Source organism: Balaenoptera ricei, chromosome 5 (assembly GCF_028023285.1).
Source record: "Balaenoptera ricei isolate mBalRic1 chromosome 5, mBalRic1.hap2, whole genome shotgun sequence".
In the NCBI taxonomy this organism is placed as follows: Eukaryota; Metazoa; Chordata; class Mammalia; order Artiodactyla; family Balaenopteridae; genus Balaenoptera; species Balaenoptera ricei.
The window spans coordinates 104,998,557-105,019,907 of NC_082643.1; the positions used below are offsets into that span (position 1 = coordinate 104,998,557).

The window sequence follows — 21,351 nt, forward strand, 5'->3', positions numbered from 1 at the left end:
CGCACATTCGCTTGCTTTGCTAAATTTGGTTTGTTTTCAGGCAGATCTGGGAGTATAATGTTTCCTGACATCTCTGTTAACAGTATCCTTGGATTGCAAGGTGAATTTTAAAAATCTTTCATTAGTTGCACGTATTCTTCTGCATGAACCAAGATTTTTCTCAAACTCCGCAACCAAACAAAATGAAGAAATATTTGATTACTGAAATTACTGAGACTGATATAAAACTCCAACGACGCATGATATAAAGATGATATAAAGCTCCAACCACAGGTGATATAAACATGTTATAAAGATTCAGTACTCATTTGGAGTCTAACTTTTTTTTTACTTTTTTTTTTTTTGGCCACACCATGCAGCATGTGGAATTTTAGTTCCCCGACCAGGAATCGAACCCACACCCCCTGCAGTGGAAGTGCAGGGTCTTAATCACTGGACTGCCAGGGAAGTCCTAACTTTGTTTTTTTTAAACTGCACTTTTAAACTACACTGATTATATATTTGAGCTTAGAGCATGCTATTTTTAACTAATAAATATCCTGCTTAATACTTTAATGAATTGACATCCTGTATAAGATATTATTTATACAAGTAGTTTTACTGAAAAGAGTTTGAAAACCAATGGATCAGTTAATCTTTAAAAGTAATAATTTCACATTTTATTATAGAATAAAAACAAACTTCAGATTTCCCCATGATTATTTAAGTCCACAAAGAAAGCTTCTAATTTTTAACTTTCAATGATTTCTTTTTTCAAGGGGGGAAAAAAATTCCCAGGAAGAAAAGCAATGCCTTTTCTGCTCTAATCCACAGCACTGAAGAAGCAGTTTAGTAAAACTAATATTAATTATTCCTTTATTATAAAGTGAGAATATAATTATTGTGCTAGGTGAAAAATAAAGGCTGTTTCCAGGGAACTGAGGAAGCCACTCAGTGCCATCCCTGGATCTCCTCCCTGTTGGGCAGTTTCCTTCACTGTGTCCCACTACGTGATTTGGAGGAAAGAAGGCTGGACCAGAAGTAAGGATGCCCAAATTCCAGGCTTTTCTCTCACGTATCAGCTGGGCAACTTTCACCTCAAACAAGTCACCTCCCTGGCTCTCAGTTCCTCCATTTGCTCATTCATTTCTTTATTCAAATAAAGTTGATGTTTTTTGAACATTGTGTCTGGTACTGTGTTAGGGGCTGGGGGAAGAAAAGGATTAAGAAGAAGAATATCAACTACTACTATTTATTGGGGATCATGTAAAGGGCAGGCAATGTGCTATTCACCAGAGAAAATACAGAAGACCCAGTTACATCTGAATCTCAGATAAGCAACAAATCATTTTTTAATACAAGTATATCCCAAATATTGTGCGGACACACTTACACTAAAAAAGTATTCATTGTCGATCTGAAATTTAAATGTAACTGGACATCCTGTACTTTTTTGCTACGTATGTTGTCATTTTGCTTAATTCTCACAATAGTCCTATGTGGTGTGTGGGTGTTATCCCCACATAACAGATGCTGCAACCGAGAATTATCAGCTGGGTAATTTGGGGCAAATGATTGACCTCCTGCAGAGAGGAGAATATAGACTTGAAATTGGATCTGCCTGGAAGTTCTTCGTTATGTGAGAGTGCAGAATCAAGACCAAAGAGTAGAAGACACAGGGAGACTAATTGCGGGTCTGCAGTGGGATGGGCTGCTTTCGAAGCAGTGAGCTGCCGGTCCTTGTTTGTGTGCCGGAAACGGACGGCAGCTCAAAGGGTTAATTGAAGATACTTGAACGAAGGGCTACTTGGAGAGGTGTGAGTGGGGTTAAGGAGCTCCTGAAGGGGTGGTGAAGCACCCAGGAACTCACTCAGCAGGACGCTGGGCCTGAGGGCACACGGGGAGGCACTAGTACCACTACACAAAGAGAGCGGCAATCAGGAATAGGAGTGGGGTACTCTTGGTGCCTCCCATTGGCTAAACGCAACAGGAGCCAGAGGGCCTGGTTCCTCCCCAGCTCCGTGACTGTCCCCCTTAGCAACTGCTTTCAGATGCTTAGATAGGACAGAGCGATCAGGGCGTAACAGGGGGCAGTCCTGTGTATGCCTCCGTGAAACCCTCACTGTCCCAGCTCCCACCCATTGGCTCCGCCATCTTTAAATTGTGTCTTTCATTCTCATGCTGTTGCCTCATATTCTTTTAGGCAGCGCTCCCTCCAATGTCATATCTGCATTCCAGGAAGGACGCTAGAGAAGGAAGATGGAGGAGGAAGAGGTGGTGCTTGTATCAGGGAAGCAAGACTTCTTCCTAGAATGACGGCTGGCTTCCAGTTGGGTCTCATGAACCAGAACTGGGCCACTGCTCCGTGTAAGGGAAACTGGGGAACGTGTGTCTTAGTGGGACACTTGACCGCCCTGAACAAAATTGGCAGAGCCATTTTGTGCTTCACCAAATATGGGTTGGTCCCTGCGTTTCCAGTCTCCTTGCAGTTCCTTTGGGGCCCTGTGGCCAGGAGGGGGAGTGTGGGCACTTCAGGCAGAGACCGTTCAGTGTCCATCCTCCATCTCCATTTCCCAGCACTGACCTTGGCAGCCACATATTCCAGAAAGGCTTGTCTTAGATGGAGGAAGACCACCAGACTTGCAGCAGACTGTGGTGTGAACAAGAAGTAAACTCTTATTCCACCCACTAAGGTGTCACTTTTTGTTACCACAACACAGTTTATCCTAAGCTGACTTATCGGAAAGAAAAAAGAATGGGATGCATATTGGGGCTATTAGCAGTGTCTATGACACTGAGTCAGTTTCCACGTCAGTAAAATGGGGATACTAATGGTACACATGTCATAGGGCTACTCATGAGCTACTCCAGGGAAAGCCCTAAGACAGTGCTTAGCCCACAGTAAACGCAATAAATATGAGACTTTGATGTAGGTACAGAAGGCAGTTAGCAAACTATAAATAGTAGTTATTGTTGTCAATGCAGGACACAAAATTAATATCCAATTAATGATAATATACAACACATAGTGACCTGTGCCCCAGGAGGAGCCCACGTGAAGTCCAGGGGGAATTCGAGGAGGAAAATCAGGGTAGGCTTCCTGGAGCAGGTGGTCCCTTGAGGCTGTGGAGGGTGCTTTCAGAAAGCCCAACAGGACTCAGGATGTGACATTCCTGGAAAATGCCCAAGGCAGGGCTTAATATCATCCAATGTTCTTCCTTGGATTCATTCCTTCCTTCTGTCTATGGAGATAAGCTATTATAAACTTCACAGTCTTTTTTTTTTTTTTTTTTTTTAATTTTTATTGAAACATAGTTGATTTACACTGTTGTGTTAGTTTCAGGTGTACAACAAAGTGATTCAGTTATACATAAATATATATATATAATTCTTTTCCATTATAGTTTATTACAAAATATTGAATATATTGGGTGGGCCAAAAGTTTCGTTCGGTTTTTTCCATAAGATGGCTCTAGGAGTGCTTAGTTGTCTTTAACTTCATCTGAAACAATTTTGTTAGATTGTATGTGACAGCTGTCATATCAGCATGCATTTTTAAAAAGACATCAAAATTGGTGAATTTGTGTGTAACCATTTTATTATTGAAGATGGAAGAAAAAAAGCAACATTTTCAACATATTATGCTTTATTATTTCAAGAAAGGTAAAAACGCAACTGAAACGCACAAAAAGACTTGTGCAGTATATGGAGAAGGTGCTGTGGCTAATCGAACGTGTCAGAAGTGTTTTGCGAAGTTTCATGCTGGAGATTTCTCGCTGGATGACGCTCCACGGTCGGGTAGACCAGTTGAAGTTGATAGCGATCAAATCGAGACATTAATTGAGAACAATCAACGTTATACCACATGGAAGATAGCCGACATACTCAAAATATCCAAATCAAGCGTCGAAAATCACTTGCCCCAGCTTGGTCATGTGAATTGCTTTGATGTTTGGGTTCCACATTAGTTAAGCGACAAAAACTTTCTTGACCATATTTCCACATGCGATTCTCTACTGAGACGTAATGAAAATGTTCCGTTTTTAAAACAAATTGTGATGGGCAATGAAAAGTGGATACTGTACAATAATGTGGAACGGAGGAGATCGTGGGGCAAGCGAAATGAACCACCAGCAACCACACCAAAGGCCGGTCTTCATCCAGAGAAGGTGATGTTTTGTATATGGTGGGATTGGAAGGGAGTCCTCCATCATGAGCTCCTTCCGGAAAACCAAACGATTAATTCCAACAAGTACTGCTCCCAGTTACACCAACTGAAAGCACCACTCGACGAAAAGCGTCCAGAATTAGTCAACAGAAAACGCATAATCTTCCATCAGGATAACGCAAGACCACATGTTTCTTTGATGACCAGGCAAAAACTGTTACAGTTTGGCTGGGAAGTTCTGATTCATCCACCATCTTCCCCAGACATTGCACCTTCGGATTTCCATTTATTTCGGTCTTTACAAAATTCTCTTAATGGAAAAAATTTCAATTCCCTGCAAGACTGTAAAAGGCATCTGGAACAGTTCTTTGTTCAAAAAGATAAGAAGTTTTGGGAAGATGGAATTATGAAGTTGCCTGAAAAATGGCAGAAGGTAGTGGAACAAAAGGGTGAATATGTTATTCAATAAAGTTCTTGGTGAAAATGAAAAATGTGTCCTTTATTTTTACTAAAAAACAGAAGGCACTTTTTGGCCCACCCAATAATTCCCTATGCTATACAGTAGGTCTTTGTTGGTTATCTATTTTATATATAGTAGTGTGCATATTTTAATCCCAAACTCCTAATTTATCCCTCCCCCTACCCCTTTCCTCTTTGGTAACCATAAATTTCTTTTCTATGTGAGTCTATTTCTGTTTTGTAAATAAGTTCATTTGTATCATATTTTTAAGTCCACATCTAAGTGATATCATATGATGTTTGCCTTTCTCTGTCTGACTCACTTCACTTAGTTTGACAATCTCTAGGTCCATCCATGTTGCTGCAAATGACATTTCATTCTTTTTTATGGCTGAGAAGTACTCCATTGTGTATATATACCACATAGTCTTTTTTTTTTAATTTAATTTAATTTATTTTTATACAGCAGGTTCTTATTAGTTATTTATTTTATACATATTAGTGTATTTATGTCAATCCCAATCTCCCATTTCATCCCACCACCACATCTTCTTTATCCATTCATCAGTCGATGGACATTTAGGTTGTTTCCATGTCTTGGCTATTGTAAATAGTGCTGCAATGAATATTGGGGTGCATGTATCTTTTTGAGTTATAGTTTTTTCCAGATATATGCCCAGGAGTGGGATTGCTGGATCATATGGTAGCTCTATTTTTAGTTTTTTAAGGAACCTTCATACTGTTCCCCATAGTGGCTGCACCAATTTACATTCCCACCAACAGTGGAGGAGGGTTCCCTTTTCTCCACACCCTCTCTAGCATTTATTATTTGTAGACTTTTTGATAATGGCCATTCTGACTGGTGTGAGGTGGTACCTCATTGTAGTTTTCATTTGCAATTCTCTAATAATTAGCGATGTTGAGCATCTTTTCGTGTGCCTGTTGACCATCTGTATGTCTTCTCTGGAGAAATGTCTACTTAGATTTTCTGGCCAACTTTTGATTGGGTTGTTTGTTTTTTTGATATCGAGTAGTATGAGCTGTTTGTACATTTTGAAAATCAATCCCTTGTCGGTCGCGTCGTTTGCATAAGCCTCACATTCTTTACTATTAAAATCTCTGGGGTTTTTTCCTATTGTTGCCTTAAGTCCTAGGTTTCCGTGAGTCTGCTGTTTTCTGAGATACCCCTAGCTATCATAATCCTGTCTAAAATCAGGGGCCATTGGCATCCAATTAGCAGCCACTGGGAAGCAGAATCTGAGGGAAGATAAAGAGTTGTTTTCATAGGTTTATTGAAAGACAAGATGCTTAGGGCTGCGGAGCTTAGAAAATCTTTTCAGGTAATGATGCAAGTTAAAGCGTTGGCAACAATATAGTACGTGCCTTTCCCTTGTTGAGGGTCCCTTTTTATTTTGAAAGAGCTAGAGTTTTGTTGTTACTTAGAAGTGCTTACAACTCCACGATCCTAATAGCTTAATTCCCTTAAAAAGAACATGAATCAGGTATTCGTCTTTTTCACTCATTCATTCAAAGTCCACTCAACCTTTTATTCACTCATTTATTTGATTGACTATTCATCAATCATCTGTTAGGTACCAGGCGACACGCTCAGCCTTGAGATCAGGCAGACGTGGTTTGTCTTGTTTCTCTGCATTTACAGAGTGTGCGGGGGAGAGTTTAGACAAATGAATCCGGGGCAGGAGGGTTGTGATAGAGGATGCTGAGTGCCATGGGTGTCTAAACAAGGGGCGTGAGATCCAGCCTGGTGTGGGTGGGGATTCTAGCCCACCCCTCAGGCTTTATGAGATCCTGGATGTACAGAGCCTGGTTCCTTTCCCACCACATCCCAGCCTTCTCCCATCTCGGGAGCCCTGCTGTCTCTGGTCTCTGAGCCCCTGGTTGTAGTGTTTAGCTAAGAACAGCAGAGAGCAGCTTGAGATCACATCTCACGGAGGCGGGGTCGACCTGCTGGAGGCACTGAAACAGGGAAGGAAAACTGCCTCCTGGCGGAGGGACCAAGGAAGCCATGCATAGTCAACACTCCAGGACAGCCCTTCTTCGGCCTCTGCCAGCAGGAAGCCCTGGTTTTGGGCCTCCTGACCTCAGAGGAGCTGGCTGGGTCTGTGTCATCCGAAAAGGACGGTTGGCATTTGTTGTCAGACCCGGCACGCTGGGCGCAGCAGGAGGAATGCCATCTCTTTCATCTCCTGCAAGCCATTCTTTGGTTAAGAGCCATGAGCTGGCCATCAGAACGGAGGAAACCCCTTTGTGGTTGTTTAAAATGAGCAAAAGAGACAGTCGCTCCCCACAGGGATAACCCAAGGTCCCAAGCAGATACCTTTTCACCAGCAAATGAACGGACCTGATTCTAGCTCATGGCTGGGGTGGGAGGGGGCTCGGTTGATGAGGCAAAGTGACCTGGCTTCTCACCTTCCCAACCCCATCACACATCCCTGTTCTCAGCTTCTTTCTCTTGGGCAAAAGAATAAATTGCAAATATTTGTCCCCCAAGCAGTGCTAAGGGATGGTATTAATTTCTCATTCTCTCCTCTTCTCCAAATCACCTAGCTGGTATCTCAATGTAAGCAAGTTTGTCTGCACTTGTACCCCAAGGAAAGGTGAGATAAAGGGAATATGTTTGCTCAAAAAATAGGACTTTCAATGAAGTAGTGTTTTTCAGTGTGGTCCAAGACCAGCTGCATCAGAAATTCCTTATAAAAATGTGGATTACACTGTGTGGCAGTGTCTACCGAAATTAAACACATACCCACCCTGTAGCCCATCAATCCCACTCCTAAGTACAGACAAGAGAATGGAGCGTGTATGTCTAACAAAAGAATGGATAAGAACATTTGAGCAGTGCTGTTCAAAAGAGCCCCAAACTGAGATCAACCCAGATGCCCATCAACAGGAGAACAGAGGAATAAATTGTGGCTTATCCATATTCAGCAATAAAATTCAACGAACTACCGATACAGACTCATAAACATGATGTTGAACAGGATAACCTAGACACAAAAGAGGGAGTCCTATGTGGTTCCCTTTATAGGAAGTTCAAGCACAGGCGAATCTGAGTTGACAGAAGTTAGAATAATGGTTACCTTCTGCGGAGGTGGGTAAGGGCATCTGGGGTGTTGAAACTGTCCTATATCTTGATCTGAATAGTGATTATACAGGTATATACCTATGTATAGGTAGATAGATTGATCAATCAATCAGTCAATCGATCGGTAGATAGATACCTATACGGAATTTACCTATGGTATACTACGGTCATGTACATACCGTACATTCATAGGTATATACATATGAATTGAGCCCTATGCTTAGGATTTACAAACTTTACTATATGTTTCACACACACACACACACACTTCCAGCCTCATTCCAGACTTACCAAATCAGAATCTCTCAGTGTGGGCACATGGGAATCTGCATTTTGCATCCCTGGTGGTGTGAATGCCCATTGAAGGTTGACTGCCAGTGATGTGGGCTGTATAGATGGTCCACAGATGGTGCTTTGTCCCCCAAAGCACACCACACTCCATTTCCCTTCTGGCTTGGAACATTACAAGACTTCTGCTCTCACTAGGGAATAAGGTTGGCATGAGATTTCTCCCTTCTTAAGGTCAGGTACTAGGATCCTGTGAACAAGACTGTCACAGTCTCTACCCCAGACAGAAGCCACACTCTCAGAGAAATACAGACCAGCAACTCTTCTCTGCTTTTTTTAAAAATTAAAAATTAAAACCAGCTGTTTCCATCCTTCTACTTCTGAGTGGGCACATATGTATTTTAAACTCATAATCAGTGTATGATTTTTGATTCTGTCCTCTTCTCTCCATGTGTCATAATCCCCATGTTCAGCATTAGTAACAAAAACAGGCAGGTGACATTCGCCAAGTGTCTAGAATGTGTAAGGCTATTTTGCTTATGTGATGTCGTTGGATCCCTAAAACAAACCTAGGAGCACACCCGAGGCTTGAAAGGATCCAGCAACTTCCTAAAAGTACACAGCAAATAGGTGGTGCAGCTGGGATTTGACTCTGGTCTGTCCAACTCCACTGAAAAATTGCTGTTGCTTTGGTGGGAAGTGTCTACTAAGGATTCCTGTCTTGTTTTAGTTTGTTTTAACTTTCAGCCATAAGAATTTATCCTTGTTATTAAAAGTTATAAGCAAATGTCATCTTAATATCTGCATATTATCCAACAAGTGGACGATTAGAGCATAATATATGTAATCATTCCACTAATATTTGTTGGATAAGGTCATCAAGAAGACATGACCACCAGCTGACCCGTGAGCTGGACCCAGGCACTTGGAGGCTGTCCCCCACCACTGCCCCCTCCTCTTGTCCTTGGAATACGTGTTCCACTTGCCTTCCCCGCTCCCAAAAGTGCTCTAAGGGTACAGCCTTGAAATAGAAATGTGGAGCTGAGGCTATCCTAACTGGGTATGTGACTGACTCCAGTTAAGGCATCTTTGTAAACTTGTAAGATTCTGGCTGGCGGGTGCAGAAATCTACTGGTCTTGCAGCTGCCCAAGACAAGCCTGGTAGGTAAGTTTTCTCGCTTATCAAGCCTGACACCTACCAATCTGAGTGGTCTGCTTTGTTCTTGGGTCTTTCCCTGCCCTCCACATTTGGGGCTGGTTTCAGATTTCCATTTTTTTCCAGAGCAAATGTCTTGATCAACGTGTTTTCACATCAGTCATTACATTGAGGATTGTTGCCTTTGGATAGATTATTAAAAATGAATAACTAGAACAAAGACTATGCACACTTTTAAGACACGGGAACTGTTTTGCCAAACTACTCTCTGACAACATTCTACTAATTTGTGTTCCTCTCCACAGTGAGCAAGGGCCTGTGTTATTCTGTTCTTGCCAACTTTGGGTATCATAACTCAGCCTAACTCCAAAACCAACTTGGCCAATATGGCACCGCAATTCAACTGGCATCAGTGAAGCTGATCATTTTTAATCTATTTATTATTTTTGTTTTTCCAGATATGAATTTCTTAGTCTTGGGAGTGTCAGTGTGAGCTCTTGTTACATATATTAAGAAGCTGTTTTATATTTTGCCATATTCCGTATGTTCAGAAGCAGGTCACAGGTTCTATCCACGCTCAAGGGAATGAGTCACACAAGCACACGAAAGCCAGATCATGGGGCTTCCTTAAGAGTGTGTCTGCCCAGGTGGTCATACGGGTGTTCATTCAATTATTTTTAAAATTGTATATATATAGATACAATTGTGTATATATATGTGTACGTGTGTGTATGTATATATTATACATAAGATATATATATAAATATGTATATACGATTTTTTCACAATTAAACTTTTGTTTCACAATTAAAATTTTTTTTTAATGCTGAAGCAGCTTTTTTTAAATAAGTTAGTTTGGATCTGAGTGTGCCCAGGTACAGTCAGGCAAAAAGCATCTCACTGCTTAGGTGGCTGTGTCTGAATGAGCTCTTTATTTTCACCTATGATTTCCACTGAATGTTGACATTCACCAGGAACGTATCTGGGTTTTGGATATGCACCAAGTTTTTGCTAAACTCCCATATTAATTCTAAGAATTTTTATTTCTATTTTCTTAGATTTTCTAGGTACACAATGGTGACATGTAGGAACTATGCCATTTTTTGTTTCCTTCTTCCCTGAGGCCGTAACCCTGATTTATATCTCCTGAAGCAAGTTCCTTAAAACTTTAACCTTCTGAGTCAGATAAATCTCAGACGGTTTGCTCCTGCCTTGGAGAAGCTGCCTAACCTCTCTGTACCTCACTTTTTCTTATTTATAAGAATCTTCTTCATAGGACTATTGTGAAGATTCATAATGCTTACTTGTAGCACAGCATCTGTCTCAAAGCTTGATACATGTTAGACAAAGTGTGATTATTATTATATTTTAACAGGAACGTTAAAATGACAGGGAGGGGACACCCAGGTTGTTAATCCCAAGCTTGGTGGTGGAGCAGACATATATTGACATAGGGCAGATGTTATGTCTCCAGGGACTGGGCGAGGTGCTTTCCAAGCATCTCCTTAATTGACCAACAGCCTCAGGTAAAACGACCATCCCAGAGGCTTGTAACTCCCTTGAAAGGAAGTGGGACTCAAAACCAACGCACTTTGCAGCAAAGCCTGTGCTCATCTCCACTGGGCGATCCAGCAGGGGGTGGGGCGGGGGAGCAAATGCCCATTCAGCCCAGAGGCTCCCAGCCCTGGCTGCACACTAGGAATATCTAAGGATCTCTAACAACACATCAATGCCTGAGCCCCGCCTCAGACCTAGTGGATTGAACTTTCCAAGGGTAGCTCTGACACCGGCATCTTTTCAAGGCTCGGCAGGTGAGTGTAACGGCCAGGTCTGAAAACCACTGATGGCCCCAGTACAGCATCTATAACATTGACCTTTCAGGCAGTAATCATGGAAGCCTGGCCCCAAATTCCAGGTGCACTTAAGTGCATCCTCCCCCTCTTTGCTGTGAATTAATTCATCCACTGATGCCTGTTATGATTAATTTTAGGTGTCAACTTGTCTGGACCACAGTGCCCAGGTATTTGGTCAAACATCATTCTGGATGTTTCCGTGAAGGTGTTTTTTTGCGTGAGACTAACATTTAAATCACTGGACTTCGAGTAAAGCATTACCCTCTATAACATGGGTGGACCTTAAGAAAAAAATGACTGACCTCCTCTGAGCAACAGGGAATTCTGCAGCAGACTGCCTTTGGACTTAGACTGCAAATCTGCCCGGGTCTCCAGCCTGCCCTGTGGATGTGGACTTACACCTCCCTGAATTACATGAGTCAGGTCCTGCTATAGACACGCACATCCTAATGGCTCTGTTTTACTGGAGAACACTGATACACTGCCATAACGAAAACTGGCCTCCTGTTCAACACAATCATAAATAAAGCATCCCACTCCCACTCTTCTTTGGAAAACCATGACTAGAGAATGAGTGTTATGGAAGCACAGGATTTTCAGTCTAAGGGAGAGTAATACAGATTGCTTGGTCCAACCGAAATAGGGGCACAGAGATGAAAATAGCCCTGGGGTGGTTTTGTCCCTCAAGAGACATTTAGTATTGTCTGAAGACATTTTTGGTGGTCACAGTGGGGTGGGAGTGAGGGACTGGAGATGGGGGTGCAAGGTTGCTATTGGCACCACGTGAGCAGAGGCGCAGGCATGCTGCTAAACGTCCTACAATGCACAGGATGATCCAGCCTGAAATACAAGAGCGCCAAGGCTGAGAAACCCTGGGTCAGAATGGCGAAACGCTTAGTCATTAAGGAAATTAACTTTTCACCCTGTGGAAGGAGGAGGATTGCACTCAAATCAGGAAGGAGCCCTAATCTGATTGACAGACTGGAAAAACAGGCTGGGGGAATTATCACTGAAAAGCCTACAGCACATCGGGGAAATTCTGAAAAGGCCAGTTCTACCTGGGAGGTAGGATGGAGAGGCCAGCCAGTGGGAACTTCCCGGGCATGATGTGTGGCTTGAATTATGTTCCTAAGTGGCCATGAACTCAGAAGGTCTCATTCGGGGAGTTCTGACACGGGGTCTTAGCGCGAGACTAGAGGTGGTGAGTAGCTGTCTTGTGTTCTGGGACTGTTGCTGCTCTAAGTATCAGAAGCATCTGATAAACTTTCTGGGGGGGCTCAGTGGGGACAGTTAGGATGCCAGACTTCTGGTCTTCTCTCTGCCAGAATGATCTTTTGTACCGACTCTAAGATGCGCATGACTTCATATTTTAACTTCTCAGAACTTGGACTACATCCAGGTGGCAGCAGTTGTGTGTTTCTCATTTGCTGTCTTCTCAGGGGGTGAAAGTTCTAGGCCTGCCAGTTGGCCTTTCTTATGTAATAACTGTCACCTTACAGGTCAAGAAACCAACGTGAGATTTTGTCCAGTGGTTCGGTGTATCTCTCCTAAAAATATTCAGGGCCAAGGAAATTGCCACGGGGGGGCATCTGTTGATTCACTGCACCCACCGTGCAGCATACCTGGGCCAGAACTATATTGACTATATGATTGTTTTTTTTGAATTTTTTTTTTGAATTTTTGAATTTTTTTCTTAGTAGTTATCCATTTTATACATATTAGTGTATACATGTCAATCCCACTCTCCCAATTCATCCCACCACCACCACCCCGGCCACTTTCTCCCCTTGGTGTCCATACGTTTGTTCTCTACATCTGTGTCTCAATTTCTGCCCTGAAAACAAGTTCATCTGTACTATTTTTCTAGGTTCCACATATATGTGTTAATATACGATATTTGTTTTTCTCTTTCTGACTCACTTCACTGTGTGACAGTCTCTAGATCCATCCACGTCTCTACAAATGACTCAATTTTGTTCCTTTTTATGGCTGAGTAATATTCCATTGTATGTATGTACCACATCTTCTTTATCCATTGGTCTGTCGATGGGCATTTAGGTTGCTTCCATGTCCTGGCTATTGTAAATAGTGACTACATGATTCTTGTATGGCCTTTGCCAATGGCGGGGAGGGGGGTGGCATGGTGATGCTCTGGGTCCTTGGATATCGGTGTCAACCATGACCCCGTATCAAACAGCCCTTGAAATGTCTATTGTTATTTCCCCTCAGGGTATGGTTACTTGACTAAATGGCCACAAAATCTTTGGGGGATTAAATGAGTATATCTACCTGCTGTTCTACCTTAAGGCAAGGGGACCTGCTGTTTGTACCCCTGTATCAGACAGTCATCGGTGGGTCTGCGGTTGGTGGCCAACAAACAGGGTGCTCCTGCTGGCTGAGGAAAGTTCTTCAGAGAAGGGAGCAGTGGTGGGATTTTGTCAGCAACATTGACAGCAGCTGGGGGATGGGCGCACAGGCTAATGAAGGGGCTACAGGTGGGACGTCTGTGCATCTGGCACAGCCAACTGCTGGGAGTGAGGGGTAGATGGGGTGGTTAGAGGACTCAGGAAAACAAAGGACGCTTGAAAAACACTTTGTGGACTGAGATGCCGGCAGCATGACCCCCCCCCCCCCCGTTTGCATATGGCGCCACGTGTTGGTGGTGGAATCCACTGGCCATGCTGGCCCAAAACTGTGAAGAAGGAAGGAAGAGTGTAGAATATCATTGTGCTATTAAGTTAAAATCTGGAATCTGACTTAGATGAGGAGACTGTGAAGAAGAGAAGGTCTGGTGGACTGGAGAAGAGATGAAGTGACCAGTGGTCCATGATCGTCATAAATAGAACAAGCTGAAAGGGGATTGGATGGTGTCCCAGGGCTGCTGTAACAAAGCACCACAAACAACAGAAATTTATTCTCTCGCAGTTCTGGAGGCCAGAGTCTGAGATCAAGTTGTCGGCAGGGCCACGCTCCCTATGGATAGAGACCCTGGGTAGAATCCTTCCTTGCCTCTTCAGCTGCTGGTGGTGGCTATAGATCCTTGGCACCCATTGGCTTGCAGCTGCATCACTTTTATCTCCATCTCTGTTGTCACATGCCTTCTCCCTGTGTGTGTCTGTCTCTTCTCATAAGGACACCTGCCATCTTGGTTTAGGGCCACTTAATGACCTTATCTTAACCTGATTACGTACTCAAAGAATTTATTTTCAGTTAAGGTCACATTCATAGGTGACCAGGGCTTAGGACTTCAATATATCTTTCTGGGGGGACACAATTCAACTCATAAAAGCATAAATCCTGAACTTAGTAGCTCACCATGTTGCTCCGAAAATTAAATAATAGGATGTACGAAAACATATGGTTAAAAGAAAAAAATAATGGCAGTTACTGCTCCCTACCCTGGACGGGTCACTTGCTTGTGCTGGGCTGACAGGAAATTCAGATGCGGGTAATGAGGCAGGTTCAGGGTGGAACCACTTTGAACTGGAAGATTCTGAGATATCAACATTTCCCTATGTGAAGTAGGTCAAAAGGCAAATGATATGGAAGCCATGAGCTCAAGTCTTCTGAGCCATAAAGTAAATACCATTCTGAGAGCCAGCGACACGGGATGTGTTAATAATTACTGAAATGTGAAAGCATGTCACAGTGCTGACACTGAGCTTTCTCCATTCAAACCTCCCCACCAGGACTCTGTGATACGCCTGCCCAAAGGCTGAGCTGAGTTTGTCTTTTTAGATAACTATCTTATAAAAGGGTGTATCTATTTTTAAAATAAGTTGATTTGATTATTTTAGTATGGAGAAGTATTTAAAGTATTTAATTAAATAAAAGTATTTCAAATTACATATTAGCAGAGCGGATCTGAACATGTGACATCAAATGAGACTACTGAATGGTTTCCAGAGGATTGTCTGGCAAATTGTATAGGCTGTTTTGCATCACATTGGGAGGCAACTCAAAAGCTGCAAGTCATTGTAAGCACTTATTTTAAAATAAAGTTAAATTTTCACTTTAACATATTTTCATGATTACAAAAATTAAAAAAAAAAAAAAAAAGAACAGGAGAAGGAAACAACACTAGCACATTCCTGGAAACTACTGTGAATGTTTTCCTGTATTTCCTTCCAGACTTTTTAAGGGATGGTTTATAATCGTCGGTTTATTTATCAAGCGCCTTGGCACCCACTGAGTAAAATTGACCCACCTTTACAAACCCCAGCATCTATCCATCACAGTCGCTCCCCTGAGGATATTTATAAAGGGAGGACTCTATTCTTGGCATAGAAGAAATGGCATGTTGCTAATGATTTTTATTCAAATTATTCATACATCTGAAAACTCTACAGTCCTCTGGGCTGCCCCCCTTTCCCATCAGCCTGCATCGGCTGGGTCTCTCTTTTTCCTTTTTGGCTTCCTTGGGAGCCAAGAAAAGAGAAGGCCTGTATTTGGAAAGTTAGTCTGATTTTCAATTCTAATAAAAGCTCTGGTCGGCATTTCACCTAATACCAGGGCTGGAAGGAGTGGGTTTGTTGATCTTTGCCTTGGTGCTTTTTTTTACATGTGCACACCACCCAAACTTTATTTTATTCTCTTGACAAATGCAACATAATATAGATAACAAAGGTGCTACTTTCAGGGACAAGTTTGAAACAAGGAGAATGCAAATATATTACTTCATGTCAGGCAATAGTAACTGAATTATAACTAAAAGTGCCTTAAATTACTTCCCTAGGGGTTTCCTAAGGGCCAAAGCTAGATAGAAATGGCCTGTTTTACATGAGTTCACGGACACCTCGAGGCAGTCACTATTCAAGGGACAGTTGTGCACCCTAGGGTTTAGTTCTCAGAGCTGGAGTTGCCTTTGCTTCTCCTCCCAGACAGAGGGAAGCTCGCTTTGTTCTGGGGCTGGGAGAGTTTGCGGGCTAGCAGGGTTAAGGGCTCGATCAGGGTCTTGCGGTCTGTGACCGTCACCTCCCACAGATGCACCTTCTCGCTCCTGGCCCACCGCTGTGCCACTTCAGCGTCCGCTTGTCTCTGCTCAAAAAGGTCAGTTTTGTTTCCTAATACAACAATTGCCACCTCTTTTTTGTCTTTGAACTGATCACATTCTTTCTTCAGAAGCTCCACTCTTTGAAAGGATTCAAGGTTATTCACACTGTACACAAGAACGAAGCCATCGGCAAATAAAAAATAATGCTTCGGCAGCTCCACACCTTCCTGTAGGCCCCTGGTGTCGTAAAGATGTAACTGTTCCTTGGCTCCCCGATCTGTTTCCACTGAAGCCATATACACATCTTCCATTGTTTCACAGTCCTCCATTCCAACAGCATGATTCCCATAAAGGAGCCACTCCAAAATTGCCATTTTCCCCACAGATAACAAGCCACAAACCACAACCTTACAGACCTTTCCCATCTTCTCTTAGGATGTTGGAAAGCCAACAACTAATAGTCATGGTGAGAAGCAGAGGATCTGAGGGGCTGACACCCCCAACCCCCAAAGGGAGAGATCATCATCATCGGTGGTGCTTCAATGCTATAGCACACAAGGGGTCTGTCTCGAAAACCTGGGTCCATGATGCCATGAAGTCAGGGTTCCACTCCTAAGCCCTGTCTTCGAGGAGGGACTTCAGCTCCCTCCCACTCAAGCCACAAAGGTAGGACGACCTGAAATCTATTTAACCGCTGCAAAGGCCATACTGAACTGAGATTTGTCTGTGGCTAGATCAACAGCCACCGGATACTGTACATCAAGAAGCCTCTTGCTTACAATGCTTTCAGGAGACTCCAAACCAATCCATCTCAGGGTTTCTGGTGCTGGAGATCATGTTCTTCCTCTCCAGATTCTTCCAACACGAGACCCTCTAAAAGGCCAGAAAGCCAACAGGCAGCGGCTGGTTTAGGAGACCTCCCCTGTCCCCTGCTCCTATAAAATTCAGAGGGGAGTGTGGCTCTGTAGTGTTACCACATTGATGGAGAGAGAGCACCACAACGGCAGTTTAGTTTCTCTTGGATCTGGGAGCAGCCTGGTGTGGGGAAAGATTGAGGGCAATCAGTCCAATTCCTGGCTGTGTGACCTAAGACAAGTTACTTGACTTCTCTGAGTCAGGTTGCTCAGCCATAACATGGGAATGACAGTGCTGCTGTGTCATAGGGGTGAACCAGACAACACTGAAAGCACTTGCACAGAGAGGTATTCAAAGGTCGCTTTTCTCCCTTGGGAAGTGAGCAGGAAACCTGGAAATCAGGTTACTAAATGGCATGGTGAGGTGCTGTTTCTCTTTCAGTCTCTTCACTTGGCATTAGGTACTGATGGGCTTACTCAAGGATTAATTTTGAAGAGTCAAGCAAACAAACAAATAATTACCATTAAATCTTGATCAATATCAGTTCTCCAAAATAGAAGCTGATCTCATTGATCTATTCCACTCTGTTGGCTGGGTGTCCACTCTGGGCCTGGCCCCAGGCATGGGAATGGAGCATTCTTGACTCCAGGGGGAAACGGAACTTGCCTGAAGCTGTCCCTGAAGGCTACATTGGAAAATTTGCATTGGAGGCAAATCCTAAAACAATGAGTAGGAATCGATCAGGTGAAGAGAAGAGAGCACAGGGACACAGGGAGGGGGAAGGGTAAGCTGGGACGAAGTGAGAGAGTGGCATGGACATATATACACTACCAAATGTAAAATAGATAGCTAGTGGGAAACAGCTGCATCTCACAGGGAGATCAGCTCGGTGCTTCGTGACCACCTAGAGGGGTGGGAGAGGGAGGGTGGGAGGGAGACGCAAGAGGGAGGAGATATGGGGATATAGGTATATGTATAGCTGATTCACTTTGTTATACAGCAGTAACTAACACACCATTGTAAAGCAATTATACTCCAATAAAGATGTTAAAAAAAAAAAAAAAAAAAAAGAGGGCAGGTGAAGGGCACGTCTGGCTGGGAGAGGCGGGTGCAGAGCCCGGGCAGGACTGTGAGGGCTTCGTGTGTCATGGGGGCAGGCGTGAGGGGTGAGGGGAGAGTGAGACAATTCAGGGGTGCTGCTGGCACGGTGCTGCCCCAGGACGGGCTCTCCTGAATGCTTGTCCTCCCTCCCTCCCTTCCTTCCTCCTCTCCCTCCTTCTTGCCTTATTTTCTTCCTTCTTCCTCTAAGTGGAGACTTAATCTAGAAACAGCTGAGAGCCATTGAAGGCTTCCGAGCAGAGAACTGACGATGCTGTTTTCCTTCAGGAAAGGTTACCCCAGAGGATACTATAGCGAATCGGACAGGAGGCTGGAGACCGGAAGCCAGGCTGATGTCCAGGTGGGACAGGACAAGAACCTGGCTTGGGAGAATGGCAGTGGGGATGCAGAGAACCCAGGTAGAGACATCCTCTGAGATGGGATCACCTGGACGTGGGGCTCCAGGAGGAGGAGGAGGATGACAGGTTAGCTAGCTCTTATCCTGCTGGAGCAGCGGGGGGTTCGATGGTGTTACTCCTCGAGACAGAGGTAGAGGAAGAGGAAGTGTCGTCTTCGTGGAACAGCCTTTGCATGCCCCCCAGTTCCCTCTGCCCTGTGTCCTCGGCTGTTCTTCACTGATGGATAGTCGTCCATTCACTCACGTACTCATTCGCCACCCGCCATCCATCCTTCCTCAAAGCTCTCATTGCACATGGGTGAGGGTGCCCTGTGAGTGGCACTTACATTGTCTGGGGAAAGTTCTTAGTAAAGCACTCCTGCTAAGAACTGTTCCGAGGGACATCCCAGGCTGCTTCTGCACTAAGCGTTAAGTCAGAGACTTCATGAGCTTACATGAACACTCTAGAACAGGGGCAGCAAACTATGACCCATGGGCCAAATCTGGCCCACTGCCTGTCTCTGTAAATAAAGTTTTATTTATTTATTGTAACACAGGCACACGCATCTATGTACACAACTCAGGCTGCTCTCACGCTCCAGTGGCAGAGTTGAGTGGTAGCAACAGAGTGTATGGCTAACAAAGCCGTAAACCATCTGGTCCTTTAGAGAAATCATTCGTCAGCCCTGCTGTAGTGCATCCTCTCCTCTCTCTGGTGCCGTGATCGGATGTTTGATACTGATTTGGGGACCACAGTTCTCCTTTGTCTAAAAGCCCTCCATGCTTATGAATAAAGGTCAGGATTCTTAGTTCATCATCCAACGTGCTCTTTGGAGAGGAGGAGATATTCTCTGTGTCCTTGGGTGAAACACTGATGTGAAACATTGACAGACGTCAAGAGACTTAGAGGGACTTCCCTGGTGGTGCAGTGGTTAAGAATCTGCCGTCAATGCAGGGGACATGGGTTTGAGCCCTGGTCCAGGAAGATCCCGCATGCCGCAGAGCAACTAAGCCCGCGAGCCACAACTACTGAGCCCACGCACCACAGCTACTGAAGCCTGCGCGCCTAGAACCCTCAACAAGAGAAGCCACCGCCATGAGAAGCCTGCGCATCGCAACAAAGAGTAGTCCTGCTCGCCGCAGCTAGAGAAAGCCCGTGCGCAGCAACGAAGACCCAACACAGCAAACATAAATAAATAAATACTTTTTTAAAAAAAGAGAAACTTAGAACTGTGCATTGGGTTTATTTTGACACAGTAGCTCCTTTATTGAAATCTATTCTAAGGGAAGAATCCAAATGATAGAGGCACTATTTGCTCCTTGATGTGGCTGCACCTGCACATCTGGCCTCATTCTTTGAAATGCATCAGCCCTCACGCACACTCCACAAATAAATAAACGCTTATGGGACAGACGAGGGGTAACAAAGGTTTAGGAAGAAGAATTAAAGCAGGGAGAGTGGCCACGGGATGCCAAAGGCTGTTTTTCAGAGAATGTGTGTGGAAAACCTTGTCTCAGGATCCGATTCTACACTCGTAAAACGCACCCCACTAACCTCCCCCTCAACCCCCACTAGATCCTGCCTTTATTTAAAATGTTGATATTTTGTTCCTCATGGAGTTTTTTTGTTCATTTTGACTTTTTGGAAATACTGTGTTAAATATTATTTATCTCGATGACTGAATTTTTCAATACCTCCTTTGATTTTGCTCCCAAGGTGAATGTCTCACTTACTGCCCCAAGTCCCAGCTCCAGGAGAAGGAATAACTAGGGTAGTAGGGAAACAAACAACCTCAGTGTCTTGCAAGCCAAGTGAAGAAGGTTTATCAAGAAGACGCTGGCTGACAGGACGAACGGCAAAAATGTCATGCTTAAGTGAAAGAAACCAGACACAAAAGGTCATGTACTGTGTAATCCTGTTTATAAGAAAAGTCCAGAAAAGGCATATCTGTAATCTACAGAGACAGAACTTAGATTAGAAGTTGCCAAAGCTGGGGAGGCACATGGAGGGGTAGTGTCTGTAAGGGGGCATGAGTTTCTTTTCAGGCATGATGGTGATATTCCAAAATTAGATTGTGGTTGCCTAACTCTATAACTATTTAATTATACACTTCCAAAGGTGCCTTTTGTGGTATATAAATTACACTGTAACAAAGCTGTTTTTAAAAAAAGAAAAAAAGGCCAAATAACATGAAAACTGAGAATTAAGCATTGAATGAATAAATGAATGAGTGAATGAGTGAATGACTCAACAAATGGGCACTGTCCCTAAACAAGAGTGCCAAGACGCGGGAGCAGAAAGAACTGATTCGAGAGGCTCAGATTGTTCCTTAGTAAGTCAGAGGAGGGAGTGATGTGTCATGCAGCCTCGTATACACCCCCAAGAATGCAAATTTGTATAAATTTTCTGGAACCCAAAATATCAATGTACATCAAGAAACCTAAAAATGTGCGTTGCATTTTGTGCTTGTGCATTGCATTTTGATGCAGTAATCCCATTTCGTGAAATCTATTTCAAGGAAAGAATCGCAATGTTGGAGGACCTATTTGCCCACATATGTCTGTCTATTCCGGAGCTGTTTGTAATATTGAAAAAAGGAAATCAACGATGACCAACTGGTTAAAGGACATATGAGCACCTAAAAGACAGACTATTATACAGTCAGTACAATAATGTTAATGATGATGGGAATATTCTGGAACATAAATTGGAAAAAGGCCGACAAAGTATAAATAGAGTATGGAAACAACCATATGGAATTACCTGTACACAGTGGTAACATAGTAACAGTGATGACCTTGTTTATGGATTTCTTTTTACTCTCTGTCAACACTGGGAGAGGACATTTTCATACGTTATCTCTTTTAATCTTGACACAAAGCTCGTGAGTTACATATCATTTTTCAATTTTACAGATGAAGAAATGAACACTGAGATTTAAGGAAACTTGTGCAGGGTCACGCAATTGGCAAGAGGTAGAACCCAAACTTTGCTAGCT

The 21,351-nt window shown here is 43.5% G+C and overlaps 1 protein-coding gene and 1 long non-coding RNA gene across 2 annotated transcripts; one reads left to right on the forward strand and one right to left on the reverse strand.

Annotated features, from left to right (window-relative positions):
• Positions 1-15,848: 15,848 nt before the first annotated feature.
• On the reverse strand, positions 15,849-16,427 carry LOC132366587 (NF-kappa-B inhibitor-interacting Ras-like protein 1). Its single transcript, XM_059924181.1, has one exon. It carries the CDS (start codon positions 16,425-16,427, stop codon positions 15,849-15,851), a length of 579 nt encoding a protein of 192 aa, XP_059780164.1.
• A 50-nt stretch (positions 16,428-16,477) lies between these two features.
• LOC132366588 (uncharacterized) lies at positions 16,478-19,534 on the forward strand. The gene is made up of 3 exons (XR_009503472.1): positions 16,478-16,668; positions 18,244-18,316; positions 19,308-19,534. It is a non-coding gene; the product is annotated as an uncharacterized LOC132366588 (long non-coding RNA).
• Positions 19,535-21,351: the final 1,817 nt, after the last annotated feature.

What these genes read in the sequence shown, in the direction of transcription:
- LOC132366587 (XM_059924181.1), bottom strand. Translation starts at nt 16,427, where the DNA reads ATGGGAAAGGTCTGTAAGGTTGTGGTTTGTGGCTTGTTATCTGTGGGG.